The sequence below is a fragment of the Rhamphochromis longiceps genome, linkage group LG14 (assembly GCF_057381845.1).
Source record: "Rhamphochromis longiceps isolate RC_006_pf linkage group LG14, R_longiceps_female_GT1.1, whole genome shotgun sequence".
In the NCBI taxonomy this organism is placed as follows: Eukaryota; Metazoa; Chordata; class Actinopteri; order Cichliformes; family Cichlidae; genus Rhamphochromis; species Rhamphochromis longiceps.
The window spans coordinates 15,621,937-15,644,242 of NC_140570.1; the positions used below are offsets into that span (position 1 = coordinate 15,621,937).

The following is a 22,306-nucleotide window of genomic DNA, read 5'->3' on the forward strand; positions in this document are numbered from 1 at the left end:
GATAAGATTAGATCTGATGCATTAGCATGCTAGCCTTGCAAGACATTGCAGATGGGCTGGGAGAGTATAGAAAGAAAGGCATGTGGGAATAGTGCCACACAGAGCAAGAAATGAGCAAGGATGGAGAATGACAAGAGGAAGACGGGGTAAAAGAAAGGAGAGGCAACACAACACAAAGAAACAGCAAGAGACCAAATACAATGATAGTGTGCTGCAAAAAAGGAAGAAAAAAAACCTTGAGATCTCTTTGTGCAGACCAATAGCTCCTCATAATAAGAAGGATGATGACTAGCTGCCTGAACTATAAAACTAGCCAACTGTTAGTAAAGTTAAAATAAAAGAAAAGGGCAGAAGGAAAGAAAAAGATTGAACAAAGGAAAGAGACAGAGAGAAAAACATACACAGAGGACCAAAGAGGTGGGTCCAGAGAGAGGGAGTGAGAAAAAGACAGAAATACCATCTAATCATTTTATGAGCAGTTTGATTCAGGTCCAGAGGCCACAGATAACCACCACCTTTACAATCATGAGCCTCATTTTATTCCAGCTTTTTAATAAAGCACTACCCTCCTTATTTTTTTTTCATTCCTCTGTCACAGTATAAAGGATTCATACCATTAAATGGCTGATAAGTCATTTGGGACCATTCAAGCACTGCCTTTTTAATCCACTCTGTTACTCTTTTCTTCCCTCAATGGTTTGCACCTTTAACACCACAGCTTTAGATGTCTCTGAGCTATAGATGAATAATGTAAAGTAATTAGTGTGATACAAATGTTATCTAATAGATCAGGTCAGCTACAATAAGAAACTCTAACTGTATGTCGCTGAAGCCTTCTCATTCAGTGCAGTGATTATGTCTAGTGTAATGAACTTCAAAAAGTTTTATTACTCAGCTTCAAGATATTTCCCAGATAAAGTTCAGTGGATGACTAGAATGACTCATTTGTTAATTCAATCAGTTATTTGTCAGCAATGAACCACTTATGCGAAGCAAAGGAGGTCATACAAGATTACTCATTTTGTGCAGTAAAAATCTCTGTGCGGCTAAAATGAGAGATATGCACCTCTGCATCAAAAACTTCTCACTTAATATTGTGGCTGAAAAATGTCTCAGTTAAGGTCATTATTGGACAATTTAAATGAGTCACACAGAAACAATGGTCGCAAATAGAATGGTTAAAAAGTTAATAGGTTAAGGTTCAAGTTACACCAGCAATAAAGACAAATCTCTTTTGTATTCGTTCCTGATTGTCAATTTGGCAGCCACTTACGAAGTTCAGCCATTTGCAATTTGCATAATATTCCTTCATTAGGAGAAGACTGATTCAGAGAAAATAATGCAATGACAGCTCTGTAATCCAAGGCTCCCTCTTTCAAGAACCAAAAGCAACTGGGAATACAGTAATATGTTACCATGGATAGTTCTGGCAGCTCTTCTGACTTATCAGTCTGCATGTCTTTTGTTGTTTCTGTCTCTGCAGGAACAAAGGAATCTTCTAGATGAGATATGGCAGGATTCTCTTCTCTAGAGCTCCCTCTCATTAAACGCCCTTGCATCTGTGAATCTTCATCTGAAGTATCTTCTTCAAGTGGATCCAGACCCAGGCTATCACTGGACATATCATCGCCACTGTCTTCAGGCGAAAATCCAGGAATACATGTTTAGAGAATGAAAGGTTTATTTTAAGTTATGATTACAATAAGTTGTTTGTTGTTTCATAGACTATGATTGTTGACTTTGATCTAAAATGCTATGGCATTATTATTATTATTATTATTACAGAATTATTGTCATCCAAACAATGTTGGACTAAAAACTGTTTATTATGACTCAAACCACAGCAGCAGGATTTTCATCTCTATGATGCAATGAAAACTACAACAGCCCTTTCACATGGCACTGCTCTGGCTGCTGCATTCTGGTTGTAATATGTCATTTTTAAGAGCACTCATAGTCTTTACGTATACATTAATTTTGCATTTCTATGGGCCACATGAACGTATGTCACGCTATGTTGCGGTGACAACGGCATGCACATGTGCCCAGCTGGTGCACTTGAACTGTACTTTGTTCCATGCAGCAGGAAACTTGGCTATGTATGGTGCAAACCATAGAAAAGAATGGGTCTCAGAACACATGGGTGCCTTTATCATGTTTCATATGAAAGGGCCTTAAAGCTTTAATAAGCTGAAGAAGCAAGCTTTTAGAGTTACACCAGCTGAGAAGCTACAGTAAGTGGCAGAAGGATCCAAGAGGAAAGCACAGAGGAGATGGATGAACAGGCAGGTGTGAAAACTAAAAGTAATACCAGGAACAGATCTGACAGAACAAGCCATTATGAACTTACAGCCCAGACTTTAGTCAAATTCAAAGTCTTTTAGTAATGTTTTTTTCTGAATAAAACTGCACTTAGCAAACCATAACCATTACATACACATTCAGGACTGGGACCGTAATGTGTACGCAAATAGACCCAAACAAAAAGAGTAAGGAAAAAACTCAAATAAATACTTTACTTTTGAGCTGTGTAAATACTCCCACACAGCTCAAAATACTCCTTTGAGCACAAATCTTTGATTGTTCAGTTACAAGAGTTAATTGGCTAGTAGTAGTACTAAATGTTTAGTGATATTCATATAAATGTACACAGCAAATAAAGTCTGTTCCTATCTTTCCAACCATTTGTTTTGGGCATACATCTGTACACATTGAGATGCATGACATTAACTATGAAGTTCACTGAAAGTACTCTAAGAGGGAAGGGCAATTCTCTGCTGCGTAATTACCTTCCTGTCTGTTCTAGCTTTATGTCAGGTATTTACTTAAAAACTAAACATTAATCAATACTAATAAAAAGAAAAAGAACACTTTTTATGGCTGGATCTAAATTGGCTTTGACAGCCCAGTGGAATAAAAGAAAGCCATTACTGCTAAGATCCACAAGCAGTTTATTCATATAAACTGCCTGACCAGTGAGAATTGTGTTCAAACTGTGGCATGACAAAGTGTTCTATTAGGAATCACTTTACTGCAAAGACCTGTGCTTCCCCATCCATAAACATGGACATTTCTTTCTCCTATTTTCTTTCTCCTATTTGTGATCCAAATTTGACTCCCCAGACATTATTGTCTGGTCTCGAGAAATCTCAGCAAATGCCTTGAAATGCAAAATGTATCAAATCAATTTATGAGAAATAGACTTCATAATAGAAGTATTCTCTATGTACAAATTGTAGCTATGCAGTGGAAAGAATATTTAGGAAGTAGGGCATATAGAGATGTATTTGCCTTTGCATTCAGGCAGACTTTAAACTACTAACAGAAATATCAGACTATGTAATTATTACTTGCTCGAAACAGTTTCTAACCTCTATTACCCGGTTATTTGGAAAGTATTTGTTACGCATGCCCTTTACCTCTGCTTTTCAACCTTGTTAGCGAGTGACCTTGTACCAAACCCTCCTTGGCCATTAAAGCTGAGGTGGAAATGTCATATCATATGATCTAAGAGCTGTTAATTGTATGAGGTGTAAATTGGCAATGCTTCTTCACAAGATAAGGTAACAATTAAATCTCTCATCTCATCTGCATTTTGTTAGAGTGAATCTAGAGTAGATCTGTAGTTAAAGCCAGACAGATCACCGCGGAGTAGTTTGCCAAGTTAATTTATAGCTGCAAGAATAAAAACAAAAGTGACATGACATGATAAGCATGTGAGAGAACTGAAGATGAGCTGAAACCACACAAAGACTGTTTTCACCAACTGTTTTGTCTTTGACAGTAACAAAGAAGCTTTTATCAGTCACATTGTGAGTCCATCTATTTGTAACAAAGATTTCTAACAATGTAATGTAATCACACAAAAGCAGTTTAAGACAAACCACTCTTAATAAATAGTTAATTTAGCACCCATTAACAAGACTTTCATTACAAAAACAAAGTAAATATTGGGTCTAATTGTTGCTCATCACCATCAGTACGCCCACAGGCACACACAAAGATAAATACCAGAGTGGGCACATTACTGCACTTCACTTACCTACTGATAACCTCTCTTCTTCATCCACTTTAACAGGAAGAACGTTATTTTGGGTGACTTTTAAGAGAGATGATGATGGGATATAATTTGTATCCTGTGACTGAGTTGACTCTGTTTCAACAGACCTAATAACTGGAGCGTCCTCAAATGTTTGAGTTGACCTATATGTAGAGTGTTCATCTGGAGGGGTCGCATCAAATAGAGATAACTTTGACAGGGTTTCTGAAGCCACAGCACTTATTTGTGATTGAGCTGGTTCCAAGTATTTTGCTGGTGAGTGTGCACTTGTAGTCTTAGGGGACAAAGGCAACTGGAGTTGATTATCTGATAGAAGAGATTCTGGGTCACATAAGAAATACTGGGATTCCTTTGGGGACATCAGATTGCTTCTTGGTGATTCACAAATCTTTGGGGAGGAAATAGGCTCTACAAATAACCGGGAAGATTGGGGTTGATCTGGCAAGAGAGCTGAGTCCGAGCATTTCTCTAATGGGGCCGGATGGTTCACTTTGGGCAATAAGGTTGAGTCAGTAGAGCTGGATGATGAAACTGTGAAAGTAGACCTAAGGGGAAATGATATGGATGGAGGAGGGGAGAGATGCTCATCTGAGATTGGCGACCTGCTACTAGTCGTAACTGAAACATCAGCTGAAGATTTGGGAGCTTTAAGCTGGGAATGTGGTAACAAGGAGATATGTTGTGGTGCTCCACAGTCAGCTGTTGATTGGGGAGATTGGCGAGGTGACTTTGCAGGTGATGTCTTGATTGACGACTCTGAAACTGTTGGATTCTCAGCAGTGGGGCATGTTGACAGCTTGTTTTTAGATAGATGTGCTGTGTAAAAGATACAAATAACATTCAGTGCATTGGTTGCTTTTGTAAGCATGAGTTCAGATAATGTTTCATAAGCATGGCTTAAAGAAAAAAAGATTGTTGTTCAGGATTTTCAGACAGAACAGCATCACTATGCTTGAATGCAGAGCTCCAGTCTCCTTACTTTACTAGATCAGTGTATTAATATTTATGCACCACTTCCAAATTGCACAAGTCTGAACTGCAGCATTAATGGACATATACAAACAAAGAAACACCTGAGAAAACAGAATTCCAATAATCTGCACAGGCTTTTGGCTGACATGGACAAAGATTTTAACAAGAGAGACCCTGTCCACATCCAGGAGCGCAGGGAATGTGTGGAGAGGGTTTGCAGAGAGAGAAAGAGCATCACAGACAGCAGCGGGCCACGCATATGACAATATGAGGGAATATACAGGAGGCTGTGAAAAACCTCAGTGCAGTTTTGAAACAGATGTCCTTTTTTTCTCTGCCTTCACAGCCACATTTCAACACAACAGAGTGTCACTGCAATCCCCTACTGCCTAATACCTGGGGAATTGCAGATGTACTATGCTTTCCTTTCTATGTATGTCTATGTATGTGTGTCAGAACTGAATAAAGTGAGAAATATTAATGTAAAAGTGACCTACATCTAAAAGAAAACTTGCTGGCTTCTACAGTCTGATACAGATTAAAAAAGCATGTCATTTACTCTTTCGCTGCAAAATAGAGAGCTCACATTTAATCGAGGGCCCAGCTTGTGATGTCTGAGGCTTAGATGGTTTGAGCTTCTGAACTAGTCTGGACTGTAGTGGTGCAACAGGCGAAGAAGGGCCGACTCTTAAGGATCCATCATTTAGTAGGGCTGTTTTGGGCACCACCGAGTTTCCTTTCTGTGAAATCCACTGAACAGTATGGACCCTGAGTGATGAATAGAGAAAATTTGTGAATCTATGTCCATTTTTAAAAGTCAATCAGAGAGACACAAACAGCACTCATATGTTTTAATAATTAAATAATTAACATTTTTGCAAAAACCTTAATTGACTTTGCTCCAGTGTTTCCTGTTACATGTTGTGTAATGATATTCCTGCTAGTAAATTAACAGTTAAGGCCTTTACACACCAGACGTGTAAAATCTGTAAAAATATTTCATGAAATAAATATTTCATGCGTTAAATGCAGCTGTTCACAGCAAGCACATAAATTCACTTGACGAATCTGTACCATTTCCGTTTTTTGTATTTTTCTGATCAAAACAATCAGATCTGAACAATCAGACTACTGCATTTGACTTTAAAACACACAACAGTACTGCATATAGAATAATATAGAAGTAAAAAATATACTATTTTACCTCAGACACACAGCTGGACATGCTCCAGGTCAATCGGCTCTCTTAAATGCTTTCTCTCCCTCAGACCTGCACACAACTCTAACTAACAAGAGTTCAAACTGCACCACTGACATCCTGAAAATCTTGAATGCAGCAGTGATACAGCTTCAACTCCTGGATCAAACCATGAAATTCTGCCCGCTGCTGCCTTCTCCTGAGAATTGTATGACCCCAGTATCTCTTTTTCTTCCTTTTCTAGTTTAGAAACATCAGGACCAGCTCATCATCGCTTGATGTTGGTTTCATTTTCTTTCCGTGTGTTTTCTGAGGACGAATTTGCCGTAAAAACTCTGATACACGTTACAAGGTAAGCTCGGCTCCAGAAAATTCAGAATTTCGTGTTGTTTTTTCGCAAAACGCGCTACAGTAGATGTGTAACGACCTTTACTGTCACAATCTTTGATGACTTCTATCAGCTTCCACAACATTTTCATTTTTAGCCATCCAAACAATGCTTCTGTACTACAATGTATTTAATAAACATTTACAACAAGTTGATAACTAACCGACCAATAACATTTACAAAATAATTAGTAAGCTTAAACAACTATTATTTAGTGATGATGGTTCCTGTAGAATGTTACATTTTCTTTTTTTTCTTTGAGCCTTACTCTGGGCTGTTGTCTGCCTTCTTTTCAGCAGCACTGAGTCCCCTCCTGTCTCTGCTTGTCTGTGGACAACAAATGAGATCAGTGTTGTGACACATGATTTAGACGGGAAAAAAAGAGAAAGAACAAATATGTTAGTGTTGTAAAGTCATGTGCACAGGTGTTAAGTTTTTGTCTTTATTTTTCCTTGTTTGTCATGTGTAGACATGTGGTCACTGAGGTGTAATCCTTTAAAATAAAATACTCCAGTTATTCTCACCTCATCCAGGACTTCAATGCGGAGGCATGACTCAGGTGTAGTAACCTGTGGCTCAGGTCCACCCATGCTGACAGGGACAGCAAACAGTGATGCACAGTAGTGGCGAAAATCCTCCTCAGCTACGCACACACACACAATCAAAAGAAAACAAAAAGAGACAGAGCCGTGCTTTCTGATATGTTGTTGATGGTGTGACCTGAAGAATCAGTTGCTTTTCTTTCTGCTTTGTTACAGCTTGTACTTTTTACTTATAAAGCTACTTCTAGATGAACATAAATATAAAAGGTGATTTTTTTCTGTACTAGTAGATTTCTAGTCACTTAAAGTGCAAGCCATTTATTATTCATCATTTGCACTGACAGAGAATTTACTATTAAATGTACAGATTGTCTTAAGCATCGGTTACAGACCAGGCCAAAACTCAACTCCCAGGTTAACTCTCAGTTTTTGGCAGTTAGCTTGTCTCCTAAAGTTTGGCTTTGGCAGTCATGCAAGTGAGCTAGAGAATGACTAATGATGGATACAAAGTGTTCTTTCTGTCAACTGCAAAGAGCAGAAAGTATCTGACTGTCTGATTTTGGCAGAATGGCTACAACCATAAACATATAGCCATAGGCATGAAGAAGTATCATCAGCAACGTGTTGATGAACGTGCCATGATAACATGATACCAGCATTTCATTTCTAATCTCTTCCTACATGTAAAGGAGGCCCCAGTGATACAGGTGAACACTTAGGTCTTCCTATGTTGCTGACACAGCAGGAGCTGAGTAATGCTCTCACTGCTAAGGAAACTACTTTCCCATTCAAAAAATTACACCAGACATTTGTAATAGTCTACTATCTCTGGGACAGGTTTTAATGTCAAGCAAATATTTACAAGCTATTACCGTTTATATGGCTATTTATGCAACATACAAAACAGTATACCATGTTATACTGTTATCCTATCATGACCAACACAATTGGCACATGAATATACATGAAATTTCCTTTTCTATCAGTTAATTTGCCATTCTTTCACTCTTGCTAATGATGCTGTTCTGAATTCTTCTTCTCTCCCTCACTAACAATTCTTCTATCACATCACCACATGGGTTTGACAGCTCACGAAAATGAGAATTTAAAAGAAGGGGGCGCTCCCAACATGCCGCCAGAAAACAGCTTTTATTATTCATGGACACACACAATGCCCTCCCTTTTATATTCAAAGACAGGAGAGGAGGAGAGATTCTGCAACCTGTTGTAATTTGCATGCATTAGAAAAGTTTGAAGCAGGTGGAAGGAATAGTTTATCAGCTGCTAAACAGCTCGACATTTCCCAAAAAGAAAAGGAGAAAAAACACTGCTGTCTTCCTCACATCTGCATATAACCGAAACAAAGTATTAATTATTAAATTGTGAGTAGAGAAATGAAAGCTGTAGTATGAATAACTGTTTTATTATTTTAATAACTGTTTTATATTATAAAAGGAGTTAGAATATAATTAGCACTTCACTGATTTGAGAGTATGGAAATGATGAAGGAATAATGAGTTGTTTGACTCTCTATTACAAGCAGGTAAGAGCTGTAAATAAATGTGCAAATCTAAGTCTATCAATATGTAAGTGTAGATCTTGAAAGCTCTGTATCATTTCCTACAACAGCGCATCAAAACAAAATAAAGTTTACATAAGAACAGTCCTGTAAAATAAGTGCATGTATTTTCACATCAATAACTCCAGTTGACTAACATTTACATGGCATTCAATTGAAATCTGAGGGCAAAGACATTCAGGAAGAAAAAGCTTTTTAAAACGTCATTTTGGGCAAAGGCTACAAAATACTTGTGGTCGAAACGACCACTGAAATTAACCCTTTCATGCGTGAATTATGGCAACCTCAATTAGGACTTTTTATTCATCTTTAGGCATGAACAAAAAAGATTTTTGAACTTCATTTTTTAAACATGGACTTTTCAAAGAGTTTTTTACATGTCCACTTAGGTGGACAACATACATTTTGAGTGGGCGGCAGGGTATGGAGTGATACATCAGTGTCAGATGTAGTGGTTTTTGTGCATGTTTACTATCAACACTGACACAAATACAAGAACAGCCTTTGAATAGCTGTCCACTGTAGTGACCACTATGCGTGAACGGGTTAAAGCTTATCTAAAGTAAAATGTATATACGCTGTTTCAAAAGTCCTAGAATCATATCAAGATGGCTAAAAGGCTGCCAGACATGTTTCTAGAAGGTCTTTGGCTTTAATGTGCAGTTTTGTTGAGGCATAACTGAGTTTGTATTGGTTTATTATGATTTCATACATTCAATAAAGGGATATGCAGTCAATGCTATTCTTTTATATGAAAATTATCAACTATTTGGCTTCATTTTTGATTAAAAAAGCACAAAAAAGTGAGCTCTGGGATAAAGGAGGTTAAGAAACCTTCTGTTTGGGAAGTTTATTCAAGGGCAGGGCATTGTCAAATAGACAATTTGTAGCCACAGTTAAAACCACTTGGATACAGTGGTGTAATCCCCTTTAAAATAAACAACTAAACTCTCAGGGTCATAAACACCAAGACCTGACCTGGTCCTCTAATAGCTTTCTAAGCATTATAAAGTAAGGGCAGTTCCTGTCTAGCAACAAATAAGGTGTGCAATCAGGTTCTCCTTCAAAATAAATTGTTCTGGGTTATTTTGATAGTAAGAATGTACGTTGTTGTAAGAATCACTATGTGGGCACAGCAGAGAGATGCTGACATATTTATTTCTGAAATGCACTCTTGTTATTAAACACATTTAAAGAGAATTTGAGTCACTTTTTCTTATCAATCATTACTGCTGTAAACACAGGAAATTTTGACTGAAGAAAGATTTGAGATAGACAGCTATTCGGAAAGGGGGGAAAGCAAGGACTAGCAGATCCTAACCAGGTCAGGTTTAGAGTGAATCTTGATTGATATGATGAGAGGCAGTTGACAGCCTCCGAGTCCAGAGGTTTGGAAGGGGAGAGTTAATCTTGGTATATGTCTCCTTTCAGCCTCAGCTGGGGGCAAAAAGTCAGGACACTAGTACTGACTGATGAGCTCCAGATCGTGTGCTCCACACTACAGGCTGACTTCCCCCTCACCCCATTCCTTACCCTGTCAGGCTTGAGCCACCTCTAACAGCCCTCTGCCCACACAATCACAGCCAGTGATTACCCGTCACAGTGCCACAGTTGGATGGGCAGGTACTGATACGTCTGACCCATTGAGAGGGAAAGATTTTGCCATTGTGTGTTTCTGTATAAGTGTGTGTTTGGAGTGTGTTATGTGATTTGCACTTGTGTTATCTGTCAAACTACTCAGTCCTGAGCTGTTTATTTGTTTGGTAGAGAGCCTGGTTCTGGGATGTATTTCAGAAAAGTGATGTGTACAGCAGAAAATACACAATTCTGAACATAGTATGATTGTGTCCCTCATTTGTTTGTCAAAAGATGTTCATAGGCTTACAGATGTACTTCTTTATGCAGTTACATATTAGCATGTTTATTACCATTAATACTGCTTGGAGTCTCCTCAGCGGTTGTAGCAGGCAGACATTTTTGATCTGCAGAGACGGCCTGAGATGATGGGTATATTTCAACTGGTGTTCTGAAAACACAGAAATCATATTTAGAACAGTGAATAAGGATAGACCCCAGCCAGAAAAAGTAATTTAAGTAACAATTTAAGTAACTTATTAAGTGTCATGTTTTCCTCTTTCCCTTTATCACCTCATTCTGTTGCTGAATGATTGACAGATGCATACCTACATATGTCCAACACACTATTCCCTTATGTTTTGTGAAATCAGCCTGCTGCATTCTGATTTTTTTTAAAAAAGGAAAAAACACACACTAATACCCCAACTTCCCACTGCAGGAAATGTGCGGCAGACTTTGTAGATTACTTTATTTAATCCTGAACACTGTTTGCCTCTCCTTAGTCCTCCATGGACCAAGCTAGCTCTCTTCTTCTTGCAAACAGTACAGTACTTCACATGATGTAGCCTCACTTACTAGCCTTAGGCTGTTTGCACATTTAAGCTTTCGCTAGAGAGCAGTAAAAAAATAAAAATAAAGATAGAGGAGAAAGCCTTCAACCAAGTGATCAGCAGTGACCAGCCCTGATAAAGTGTTCCTGCAGATGATCTCTAAAAATGATTTTCTCTTTTTTTATGTATGAACTAATAATCTAATGGTTTTGTCATTATCACCCTATTTTAAATTATACAAAATAAGAAAGCCTGGACCAAACTGCCTGATGGTGCATAAAGATAATATGGTGTATGAAATATTTCTTTTTCTTTTGTACTTTGACAATGTAAAAGTGCTTTAAAGCTACTTTTTGGGATTGCAATAAATCTTACATCAAGCCAGGCTCAGGTCTTAAATTTTGCAATCATCTAGCACAGTTAAACCAGCCAGTAAATGCAGGTGAGGGTCAGTTCAGATGTCAGTTCTATATAAGTCTGTGCAGACTTTTATTTCAGGGTTCAGTGCTTTGATCACAGATACTTTGACTCTGGCAGCTGATGGAAGAACGAGCATTCACTTACCCTGACCACACCGCCTAGCCAGCTCAGGAAATCAAACTGACGCACCCCCCCGGTCACAAGCTTGCTTTCTGTAACCTGCAGGCCATGCACAAATCTACCAAGATGGTAGAGTTATGACTCTAATATAGCTGAGCACTTCTAGTGAATTCTTTAAAGCTCTTTCCACCACTAAACTCCTTCCTTCCTTCAGTCTTTTTCCCATTATTATTGAAGCTTGTTAAAATTCAACCTCGACTTTCTTTCTACCAGCCAGTCTCTTTGTCTCTCCATTAAGCTCTGCCACCATCACCGCTGCAGGCTTATTGCACTCTAGATTGGCTCTCTGGTCTATTCCACAGTTAAAGGCTGCTACAGCTGGGGACTTAGAGCGTTCCTGCTCAGGCAGTCGGAGGGCCCGAAACTGCACTCTTCTTGCCTCATCCCTGACCTGCTCTCCAGTGGACTACTCAGCCCAAAAAGAAGCTGGTTAAATAAAGGCTGTAATAATGGGACCTGCTGAAGCCAAGCCTGCAGGCGGTGTACTGCACAATAAGTAGTAAGAAACTGCTTTATACACTGGTGACTGATATCGGCTGGTTATGAAGACCACAGAGAAGCAAGAGAAACAAGTTCCGTGGTAACAAAAAGTATCATAACAAATCTATGTATGTGTGTGTTTGTGCACAGCGTGGTATACCTCTGACCCCTTACTGGAGGCAGCAAGAAACTAAGGGTGTATATGATGCTACAAGGACAAGTTGACGTAAAAACTCGATCGTGTGGTTGTATCTGCGTAACAGAGATGTCATCAGATACATGTGAGACATCTATCTGGTGACAATGATACGTCGGTACCATAGGTATCATAGGCAGCACATGTACCAAGTAGCTTAGTTATAAAATTTATACTCTAAATAAATTTATAATTTATTTAGCCATTATTTAAGGAAAAGTCACAGCAGTTGGTTATAGCATTAAAAGTTGTTGCCAAATATACGATAACATAAATAAATCAAAACCAAAACTTTGAGCTGATACTGCTTTTAAAGCTCTTAATCATTCTTAACAATAAAACATTTGCAAGGAATAACGAACAGGGGAGAAGCATAACTTTTCACTGAACCTACTGCCTGAAGCTCATGACAGAAGCCTCAACATGGTTTTGAATATTAACTATATGTGTGATGCATGCACATTTCTATCTGTACCTCCGGTGCTTCTTGAGCAGCAGTCTGTCCATGTAGGTAAGGCTGTTTTTTGTGAACTTCACCTTGACAGGAACCCTCTCTCCCCCCCCTCCTCTTCTTTGTCCTTCAGCTTCTCTGTCTGGAGGGAGGGCAGTCTGGGTCGCCATAGCTGACACTGATACTGGAGGGAAATGGGGAGAGGGACATCAAACAAAAATAAAGTTAAGATGTAAGAGGTGGAAAAAAATGCCCCAAAGGAAAAAAGATTCAGAAAGGTAGAATAGGTAGCAGGAAAACATAATCCGGCAGCTTCTCAACACACTCCCCTCAAAAAGTGAGAAAACACCTTGTCACCATGCCAAAAGTGCCAAAACACAAACAGACAGGAGAGAGCCCTGTGGGAATAAGAAAAAAGATGTATGAAATACTAAAGGAACATAGTGAGCGCATGAGAGAAAATAAAAGATAGAAATAAGAAGGAGACATGTTATGATTGTACTCCAGACACTTTGGCAGTCCTCAGTGGAAGCTTTAAATTGGGCCTGGGTGCCATTGGCCTGACAGAAATAATTAGGGCTGGAGGGGCTAGTAGCAATTTGCAGAGCAGAGCGAAAGGAGAGAGGAGCAGAGTCTGTTCACGCAGTAAAGCAGAGAAAATAGGAGGTCTAATAAAAAGCACAAACACCTAGACACATATACAGAACCTGGAATAATAGTGCTAATAATACACACCCGCATAAACCTGAGCGCACAAACATTATTGCAGATGCAGATACACAATATCTGCGAAAAGACACAAAATTGCCTGGAACACTTGCGCGTGTACACATACGCATACACAAAGCTGAGGCGATTAGTGCTGTGGTGTGGAGTAGGGCACCCCTAACACTCCTCTCATTATCTCAATATGCAACAGCCATGGATTACCCTCCTACTGCAGTGGTAAGCACTTTCTGTAAGACCAGATCAGAGCAGATACAGGGAGAGGGAAAGCAGGAAAACTGAGAAGTAGGTGAAAATGCAAAGAGAAAGAGCTGAGAAAAAAATATATTTGTTGGTAAAAGCTGAATACAAATGTAAGTGTATACATTAATCTGATAGCCGTAGTTAGACACTGCAGCTTGGTAGTGAAGCTATACAGTGCTCCACATACATTCTATTCCACTCCACTGCAGGAAGTGTGTGTTGCAGGAGCAACTAGCTACAAGTCACTGCGACGGAATGGAGGCTGGAAGTTTGATACCGACAGATGGTGTGCCATGGGTGTGACAGATGACAAATCAAAACTGAGCTGGTCTCAACTTTTTTCCATCAAGCACCAAACATCATATGCTTCCATGTTCATACACACACACACACACACACACACACACACACACACACACACACACACACACACACACACACACACACACACACACACACACACACACACACACACACACACAAGCTCAGCAGTGAAGGCAGATAGGATGAACATGGCATTAATCTTCAAACAACCACTTTTCATGATAAAAAAAACCACATAATTTTCTTTAGCATTTAAGCACTTTTAAAGAGCACTCTGGCTTTTAAATTAATGCAGAAATGAAGTTTGCTACTTTTCAATCCTCAACTAACTTTCAGCACAGTATTCGAGCCCAGCAATAGATTGACAAGAGTGGAAAGTGAGGAGGTGGTACTAGAGAAGAAGAAATAGAATAGATACAGGGTATGGTCCAGTGCAAACCAACTCAAATGCCCTCCAGCAGATCACCTATCCTCTGGTACAACAGAGTTTTAATAACGTAAAGGATTGTTTTTTCATCTGTGGAGAGAGGTTCAAGCCAGGGCTAAAGAAAAATCTTGGGTCCCAAAAATAATAACTGAGAATAAAAATACTCATTCAAATCCACTTCAAATATCTTTAAGGAGCTGTAAAATGTCATTTATTTCTAGAAATTCAAGTCCCCTTCTATCAAAAGTGGTATTTTACAGTTGACGCTGATGCTGGATGAACAACCTGTTGTGAATCTAACGCTAATGAGATGCAGTTTTAGAAAACAAAACTAGTACAAAAGCAAATAGGAAGCAATCAAAACATAGGAGCAGTGGAACGCTGCACCCATTAGTTAAAGCTCCTAGTGTTTCCCAGTTATACCCAAGATGTCACATTCACATAAAAGGTAAGCATAATTTTTGATATGCAGGTGATGTGTACAATATTTTACAACCAACATCTTTCCCAATTTGTCTGTGTAGGTTCTCAGTCATTCAGGGCATGGTGGTACAAAGAGCTTGGAAACAAGGTGCCTGGAAGTCCAAAGTTAAAGAAGTCCATTCACTTTGTTTCCAAGACTGAATCCAGTTGACTGCAATGTGAATACAGACTGTATGAATTAGATGGCAATTATTTGCAAACCCTTAACAGTCTGTTTGAGAGTCACTGCAGTCTGTCCAAGTCAAAATACCACTTTTTGAATTTACAGTCACCAGTTGACCTAACATTAGTCTAACAAGCATTCGGACCTTGGGTGGAAGCTGATACACCCAAAGTAAATCCACAGGTACAGGGAGCATATACTAACTCCACACAGAAAGGAACCAGAGACGACCTTGCTGAAAGGTGAGAGTGCTAGTCAGTGGCAGCCATTCCAAGACTGTGAATTACAAACAAAAACTGCTTTGAAATTGAAAAACAAACAAACAATAAAAGATAAATATTATGTTCTCATTATCATTAGTGTCAAAACACTGGGTAAATTTAATCAGTTCAATTTAGTGTACCTGGTCTGGCAGGTATCCAGACTCCATCATTCTTCCCCCTCCATAATTTGAGCGCCTCCTGGAAAGATCTTGCAGACTCCTCCTCATTGTACTCTCCTTTAAGGAGTGAGGGTAGAAATCCTTTGTTATCATCTTCAGTAATTCCCACCTTTTTCTCCTCTCCATGACTCCTAACTAACATCTGCAATAGAAGAGTTGTTTCATCAGTGTACTTACAGGGATTGATGGCAAACAGTGTGATGTAAGGGTAAGAAGCACCCTTGTGCATGATAAGACTCCTACTGATAAAGGTTAGTGTTAGTGTTAGCACAAATCAAATACTACTCACAAAAAACTGTTTTTCTGATATCCTAACATAGCAAATATAATCAGAATGATGGTGCTAAACCTTTCAGGTTTTTTTGATGACTGCAATTTAATGAAGGGGGTGAGTTAATGAGTTTTTGTGTGCTGCAGGAACTGACCTGTATTCATATTCTAAAGGCAAAGACAAGCAAAACCTAAAATATGCATATGTACGAGCGTGGCTGTAACCTTGGCAATACCCTTGTTGATGCATCATTTTAGTGGCAACAGGAACTCTTTATCTATCTTTATATTAGACCTCTAAATATAAAGTCAACTGAAATAAGGCTGAAAATATAAACTGTTCCTCATAGTAAAGTTCATTTGAGGTAAAAGAACAATGATTGTTGTACACACATATCACAGTGACTAACAAAAGTCAGTAAGCGTTCGGCAGTTGGAAACCAAACAAAACAAATCTGCTTAAACTCCCATAGATGAGTTGGTAGATATTTTTTTGCTTTTGTTTTTGTTCTCTGCCATGAAATCTTATTTCCTGTGTAGCTCTGATTTCCCTGACACAGCAGCTTTTGTGCTGGTAAGATGCAACATGTTCAACTTATCATTCCTGAATCAACTTCTGATCTTTGCTCTAGGTGTAAAAAAGAAACAGATGGCTTTATCCACATGTTTTAGACACGCAATAAACTAAAAGATTACTGGTGCTCAATAAGAGAGGATATACAGGACTGTCAGATGTGAGATACCCTCTTCACCTAGATTAGCCCTTTTAGAGGACATATCTGATGTCCCCCCCTGTCAAAAGAAACCAGGCACAGTATATCAAACCAGCCATGACTGCTGGCAATATTCGTATTTCTCTCTTATGAAAAAGTTCAGATCCCACCTTCATCTCCATGTCGCTTCATTTAATCTCCAAAGAAAAAGACATCTTTTTGACAAATGCTGGTCTGATTTCAGGCACTACATTCATAATAGATTGCTGTCTTTGTTGGGTTTATATGTTTGTTTTCTACAAATGTAAATTTCTGTGTAAGTATTGTCAAATTCATGAGTTAAATCTATCTAACTTTTTATAGCTGAATAACTGTACTCTTTTCTGTGTTGGTGATGTAACATTTATTTATTCATTCGCATACAGTACGTATATTTGACTGTTTTTAGTTTTTCTCCTGCCTCAGAAATTATTGATTCCAGTATAGTTCTTGTCTGGTAGTGAGTGGGAGTGGGACTGGGCTTAAGGGACTGTTTTTGTTTTATTATGTTTTATTGAGTCTTGCTTAACTTATCTTTTTTTAATCGTCACTGATGTTGGAATATTTTATTTCTACTTTATTTTTGTAAATGGCCTAATGTTTCGGGGAAAAAATGTAATAAACATAGTTAAAACAAAGAAAAAAATCATTACTGAAGGTGTTGCCATGGTTTTGCTTGGAAAAAATGTGTGGTTACTTTTGTTTAATCTGTTGGAGATTTTCATTCACTTCCATCTTTTCTGAATAGCTTTGTGGTGCTGAAAGCAAGCCTGACACCGTGTTTGTGTCCTTGTTTAAGTGGGTATTAACTGTTTCCTTGATGTGTGTTATTATTTTTTATTGCCATTCTTTCTATTCTTATGCTCTTATGCTAAATGGCTGCACTGAACTATAAGCATAAAAATTGTTTAATGAGTGCTCTTATTTTTTCTATTAAGAGATACTTATATTTACATCTGAAATGGGGCGGGGGGGGGGGGGGGGGGGATTTGGACATTAGCTTACAATTTAGTGGATCATTTAATGAGTAGTTAATACAATTGCAGCCTACAACCAGCCCCTTAGATGTGATATTAAAAAAAATAAACAGTAGCTGTCTTTTGGCGGGGATAAAATGTTTAATAAATTTTGCACACAAAGGCAGCCGTCGTTTTTATTTTGTTGCAGTTGTTGCTGTTTTTAAATCATACTGCATTCTGGGTAATGATGTCAAATATTTGTACCAGTCTTGGTCACAGTCTCTGGATCCTCTAGGAAGACAAACATGTAATGTCTCCAAGAACCTCTATTTATGCCCAAGCACAACCTAACTGAGCAGGAAAGCTTAACTGCCATTATCAGAGATGTGCATTAAAATGACAACTATGATAGAAGGGATGAGGCAGCTGTCTGACTTTTTAATCCAAGTCAGTGTTGTTTTCACACACAAACACAATCCATAATATTGACTCACACACTTCGCCTGGCCACTGTCTACCTTCATCCACTATGTCTGTATCCAGCTAAGTAGCTGCATCACTCTTAGCTGAAGAACAACATGCACTTTTTTGCTGAGCTGGTGACACTGTTGGTTGTCAGGTTCCTGCTGACTGTTGGTTCACTTTCAGACAAAGCGACCACCATAATGAACAGTTTGCTGCTTAGTGGAAAACAGAGGTGGGAAGTAACAAGTACAAATACTTCACTACTGTAGTTAAGTAGAATTTTAAGGTATCTGTACTATACCCATTTTTAAACAAATATTTGCACTTTCTACTCCTTTTCAAAGCAGGCTCATTACGTTAGGTTTAATTTTTCACGTCACTGCAGGCCATCAAACATCAAGTCGATTTGGGCCTAAACAGTACAGCATGAAAGGCTATCGTGTTCATGTATTTATCACCAGAGGGATGTCACATAAAAGAGATTAATGAGGCAAAACTGTGTAGCTAGTTGGAGATTACAGTGGGCTGGTGTTTTGTTTTTGTTTCCTTCTTCTTCTGTTATTGAACACAACACCGGAACAACTGCAGGTGTCCATAAATTGTGGTCGTGGTACTTCAGCAAGGATAGTTAAACGTGTCGCCGTACTCCTTTCTATGCCTGTGTAAAGCACCCTGTGTGTTGGATGTATCAAAACTTGTTTCCACCACTGAAAAAAAAATCCATAAGTCAACATTTCCATGTTGTTATTTTTTTTCAATTCTGAGTTTTGTTTTTTGTTTTTTGTTTTCTTTTCAGTAATGGAAATTAGCTTTCATAGAACTACACAAATTAACTGACCTTTACTTGCTCTCTGACAGCATTTAGACTCCTTATCAAAGTGCATTTTAGGCACACTTGGTTTTGGTTATCACATCTTTATGGCTTTAACTAAACTAATGCATCAAATACAACAAGCCTTACTCCACCAGGACTTTCCTGCTTCTTTCTCCTCTTCCTATTGACAAGAAAGCTGTGGAGACTAAAATCAACCCTCTTCTTTCCTTTGGACTGGTAATCACAATCAAAAGCAGCACAATGTGACATTTCTTTTTCATAATTTATAATGGCGACCTTGTAATGATCGCTCTGGAGTGCCATTAATTTACCCTAAGTGCACTGCACGCACAAAGTAATGGTGTCTTTCATAGGTCAAAATGAGGATTATAAATTCAGGATTTTTCAAACAATGAAAATATGTGTTTATAACAGCCTAGATGAGTTTCAGGAGAGTAAATTTACACCTTGAGGCTCAAATGTTGAGTTCCTTTTAATAAAAATGACACATCAATTTTAAATATTCAGCCTATTACCAGAATTAAAAACATATTAAGTTATGTGTTAAGCAGGGAGGTTTCTATGTCTGTTGCTGCTCAGACTGGTGAAAATTTAATGCCTGTATATGAAGTTTTAACATATAAGTTGAACACTAGTTTGACATTCAAAGACATTTCCTCAGTACCTTCTGACCCCAGCTGTTCAAAATGACTGCTGTTTGAATAAGGTCAACTGAGCTCGGTGGTATAAAAAGTCTAAAATGTCAATCTAACTGTTCTTGCCAGACCTACACAGCTGGAGGGCATTTTTTAGTCCAAAGGTGCATGCAGTTCACCAGCCTGCCTGTAGATACAGCCTGTGGATATAGCGTCAATTAGAGTTTGTTTGAAGTCTTTTCAATTGACTCACAGTGTGCAGGGGTAAAATTTAACAGTGTTAAGGCTTGTCTGGTATGTCTCAATTAAATTTTCACAGCCGGTTAACTGCAGTAGAGAAGAAAATGTATTCAGTAATCAATGACCATTTGAAATTTTTTTACATACGTAAAAAGTAAATAAATAATTGTTGGTATAACAATTGGCAAAGCCCCATTATTAAGAATATCATTTAATCTCATATTTAGATTTTCTTTAAATAAAATGGATGGAAAACACGTTTAGTATAATTTAATTAGTTTTTATTATTCCCTAATTAAATAAATAATGAATAAAAATGACAAACCTCAAAAATTATGTGTGAAAGACAGAAGCTTTGTTTTAAAGAAAACATGGTTTTCTTATACTTCTCGTTTTAAAGCCCTGGCCTTGTTATCTAGTCCAATATTACATTTTTGTAAGTGTCATAGCTCATCTTACTGCAACATTTCAACATCCATTTAAGCTCTGCTTAATTTTTTGTCATCAAAAACTCAAGTAAGCAAAATTACTCAATGGACTGCCGTAGCAGTTCAAGTCTTTAATGCTGTATATTGGTTTGTTTAGCACAGTGCTTAGCACAGTTAAGCACATGCATACTGTACAATATTTAACGTATTAAACAAGTCAATGCATCTCCACTTTGATCATGTGTACAACTAACTGAGTAGTTTAGAAGACTTCATAAACACTGAATATTTATATATCAATAAGTATTAAATGGTAGTTATTACTTACCTCGCCGCAGTCAGGATTTTCCTCAGCTTCTGTTCTTTTTTCTGGACTCTCATTTTGCTGTCTGGAACTGGGGGTAGTACCAGGATTGGGATTAGGACTAGTGCTATAGTCGGAGCTAGGGTCAGTCTGTTTCTTGAAGCTGTTGACAACATCTCGAGTGCTCACACGGGTCTGTAAGTCTGTCTGTAACAGAAGGCCATAGCATGTGAGACTAGATCACTATGTTGTTACTCATAAAAATGATAGAAACTAAATACTGCAAATAATATAGCAGATGAAAAAAAAATACTGCATTAGGACAAATGGGGACGAATTGATACATAAGCTATAGCATAAAATCATAAAAGAGGTACACAGCAAAATCTCCAGTGTTAAATTAACACTGGAGATTTTGCTGTGTATTTATAAATTAAAAGTAAATGTCAAGGTTATTAATTTCTGCACAAGGCAATCCTATGAAAGTATGTTTAGCTAACCTGCATTTCTCTGAAATGTTTGTTTATAAATAGCTCGATCCCACTTGCGGGAAAAACAAGATCAGAGGCAAAGCTGTGCATTTTGTTGTAAAAAAGCCACAGGAGTGCAGAGGTAGACTCTTCAACAATGCTATTATCACAAAGATAAGAAATGTTGATCAGCAATAACAATGAACAGAAATTTATTAATAAATAAAGGTTGTACTTTCTTTACAATGAATGTCCTAAAAGTCAAACTGCAGACAACAGAGTGACAAATTTTCCAGAAATGAAAAAGGTGTTGAACAAATTTGATACACAGTAATGACAAAAAGTCAATGAGATGAGGGCTCTTTCGACAACTGCCACGAACCCCATTTAGAGGTTACAACCTAATCATTTTAAGTGCTCATACTTACATCACTGGCATAACCTTGAAAGTCACAACAATGAACTCCATTTTATATAGTTAATGTGTGCATCTTTATTTTATGTAAATTAATCCACAAAGAGCCTGGGCAGAAAGGGCGACATGTATAGACTGGAGAAGGACATGGAGCCTCAAACTGAGCATTGTGGCCATCGCTATCTTGTTTTTGCTGTGACATCAGTGGAAATACTATCAGGTCAAAGAAAGATATGAAGGAGAATTCTTAAGGAAATAAAAAAAGATCGTCTGACTTGGTGCTAGGCTGCTCAACTATGTGGTGGTAGATATTGTTGATATTGGACTGCTTTAGAGAAACTACAATGTTGTAAAGATGGACTAAAAAAGTCTATTTTAAATACACTGGCTCACTCTCGCTATGTTTATTCACCATGTTTGGTCAAAAATGTGTCTTCACTACTACATTTAGGATTATAGAAAAAAAGAATATATAGGCTTTAAATTGAAATGAAATGCTTGTCCACTGAGATTAGTGGACATCATAGTATTTCCACTGATGTCACAGCCAAAACAAGATGGCGATGGCCAAAATGCTCCGTTTGAGGCAGTGAATGTAATAACCTGGGATCCAGCGTGAAACAAATCAGAAACACCCCTATGATTAAACAATAAGTAAGGAACATGACTACCCTGCCTGTGACAGGGTTAAATTGGTCTCACCCTGGAGCCAGATCTGTGCATGGTGCTCACAGGAGGGAGCCCAGTGGCTGGCAAAGCCAGAAGGTGGTATAGGGTTTAGGTGCTCTGTGTATCAGGCACAAATCAGGGGCAAAGGTCCTGACGAATCTTGCTTTAGAAACATGGAATGT

General features: G+C 38.2%; 1 protein-coding gene across 5 annotated transcripts in view; it reads right to left on the reverse strand.

The window, feature by feature from the left end:
• Positions 1–22,306, reverse strand: part of zbbx (zinc finger, B-box domain containing) — a 77,946-nt gene that overhangs the window by 24,328 nt on the left and 31,312 nt on the right. For all 5 annotated transcript variants that reach the window (XM_085379627.1, XM_085379624.1, XM_085379626.1 and 2 more), the window contains 9 exons: positions 20,595–20,777; positions 15,644–15,824; positions 12,899–13,058; positions 10,668–10,765; positions 7,143–7,261; positions 6,887–6,945; positions 5,619–5,800; positions 4,043–4,876; positions 1,416–1,636 (listed from right to left, as the gene is read on the reverse strand). In XM_085379627.1, coding sequence (XP_085235753.1) covers positions 1,416–1,636; positions 4,043–4,876; positions 5,619–5,800; positions 6,887–6,945; positions 7,143–7,261; positions 10,668–10,765; positions 12,899–13,058; positions 15,644–15,824; positions 20,595–20,777 — 2,037 coding nt within the window. The remainder of the gene's footprint in view (positions 1–1,415; positions 1,637–4,042; positions 4,877–5,618; positions 5,801–6,886; positions 6,946–7,142; positions 7,262–10,667; positions 10,766–12,898; positions 13,059–15,643; positions 15,825–20,594; positions 20,778–22,306) is intronic.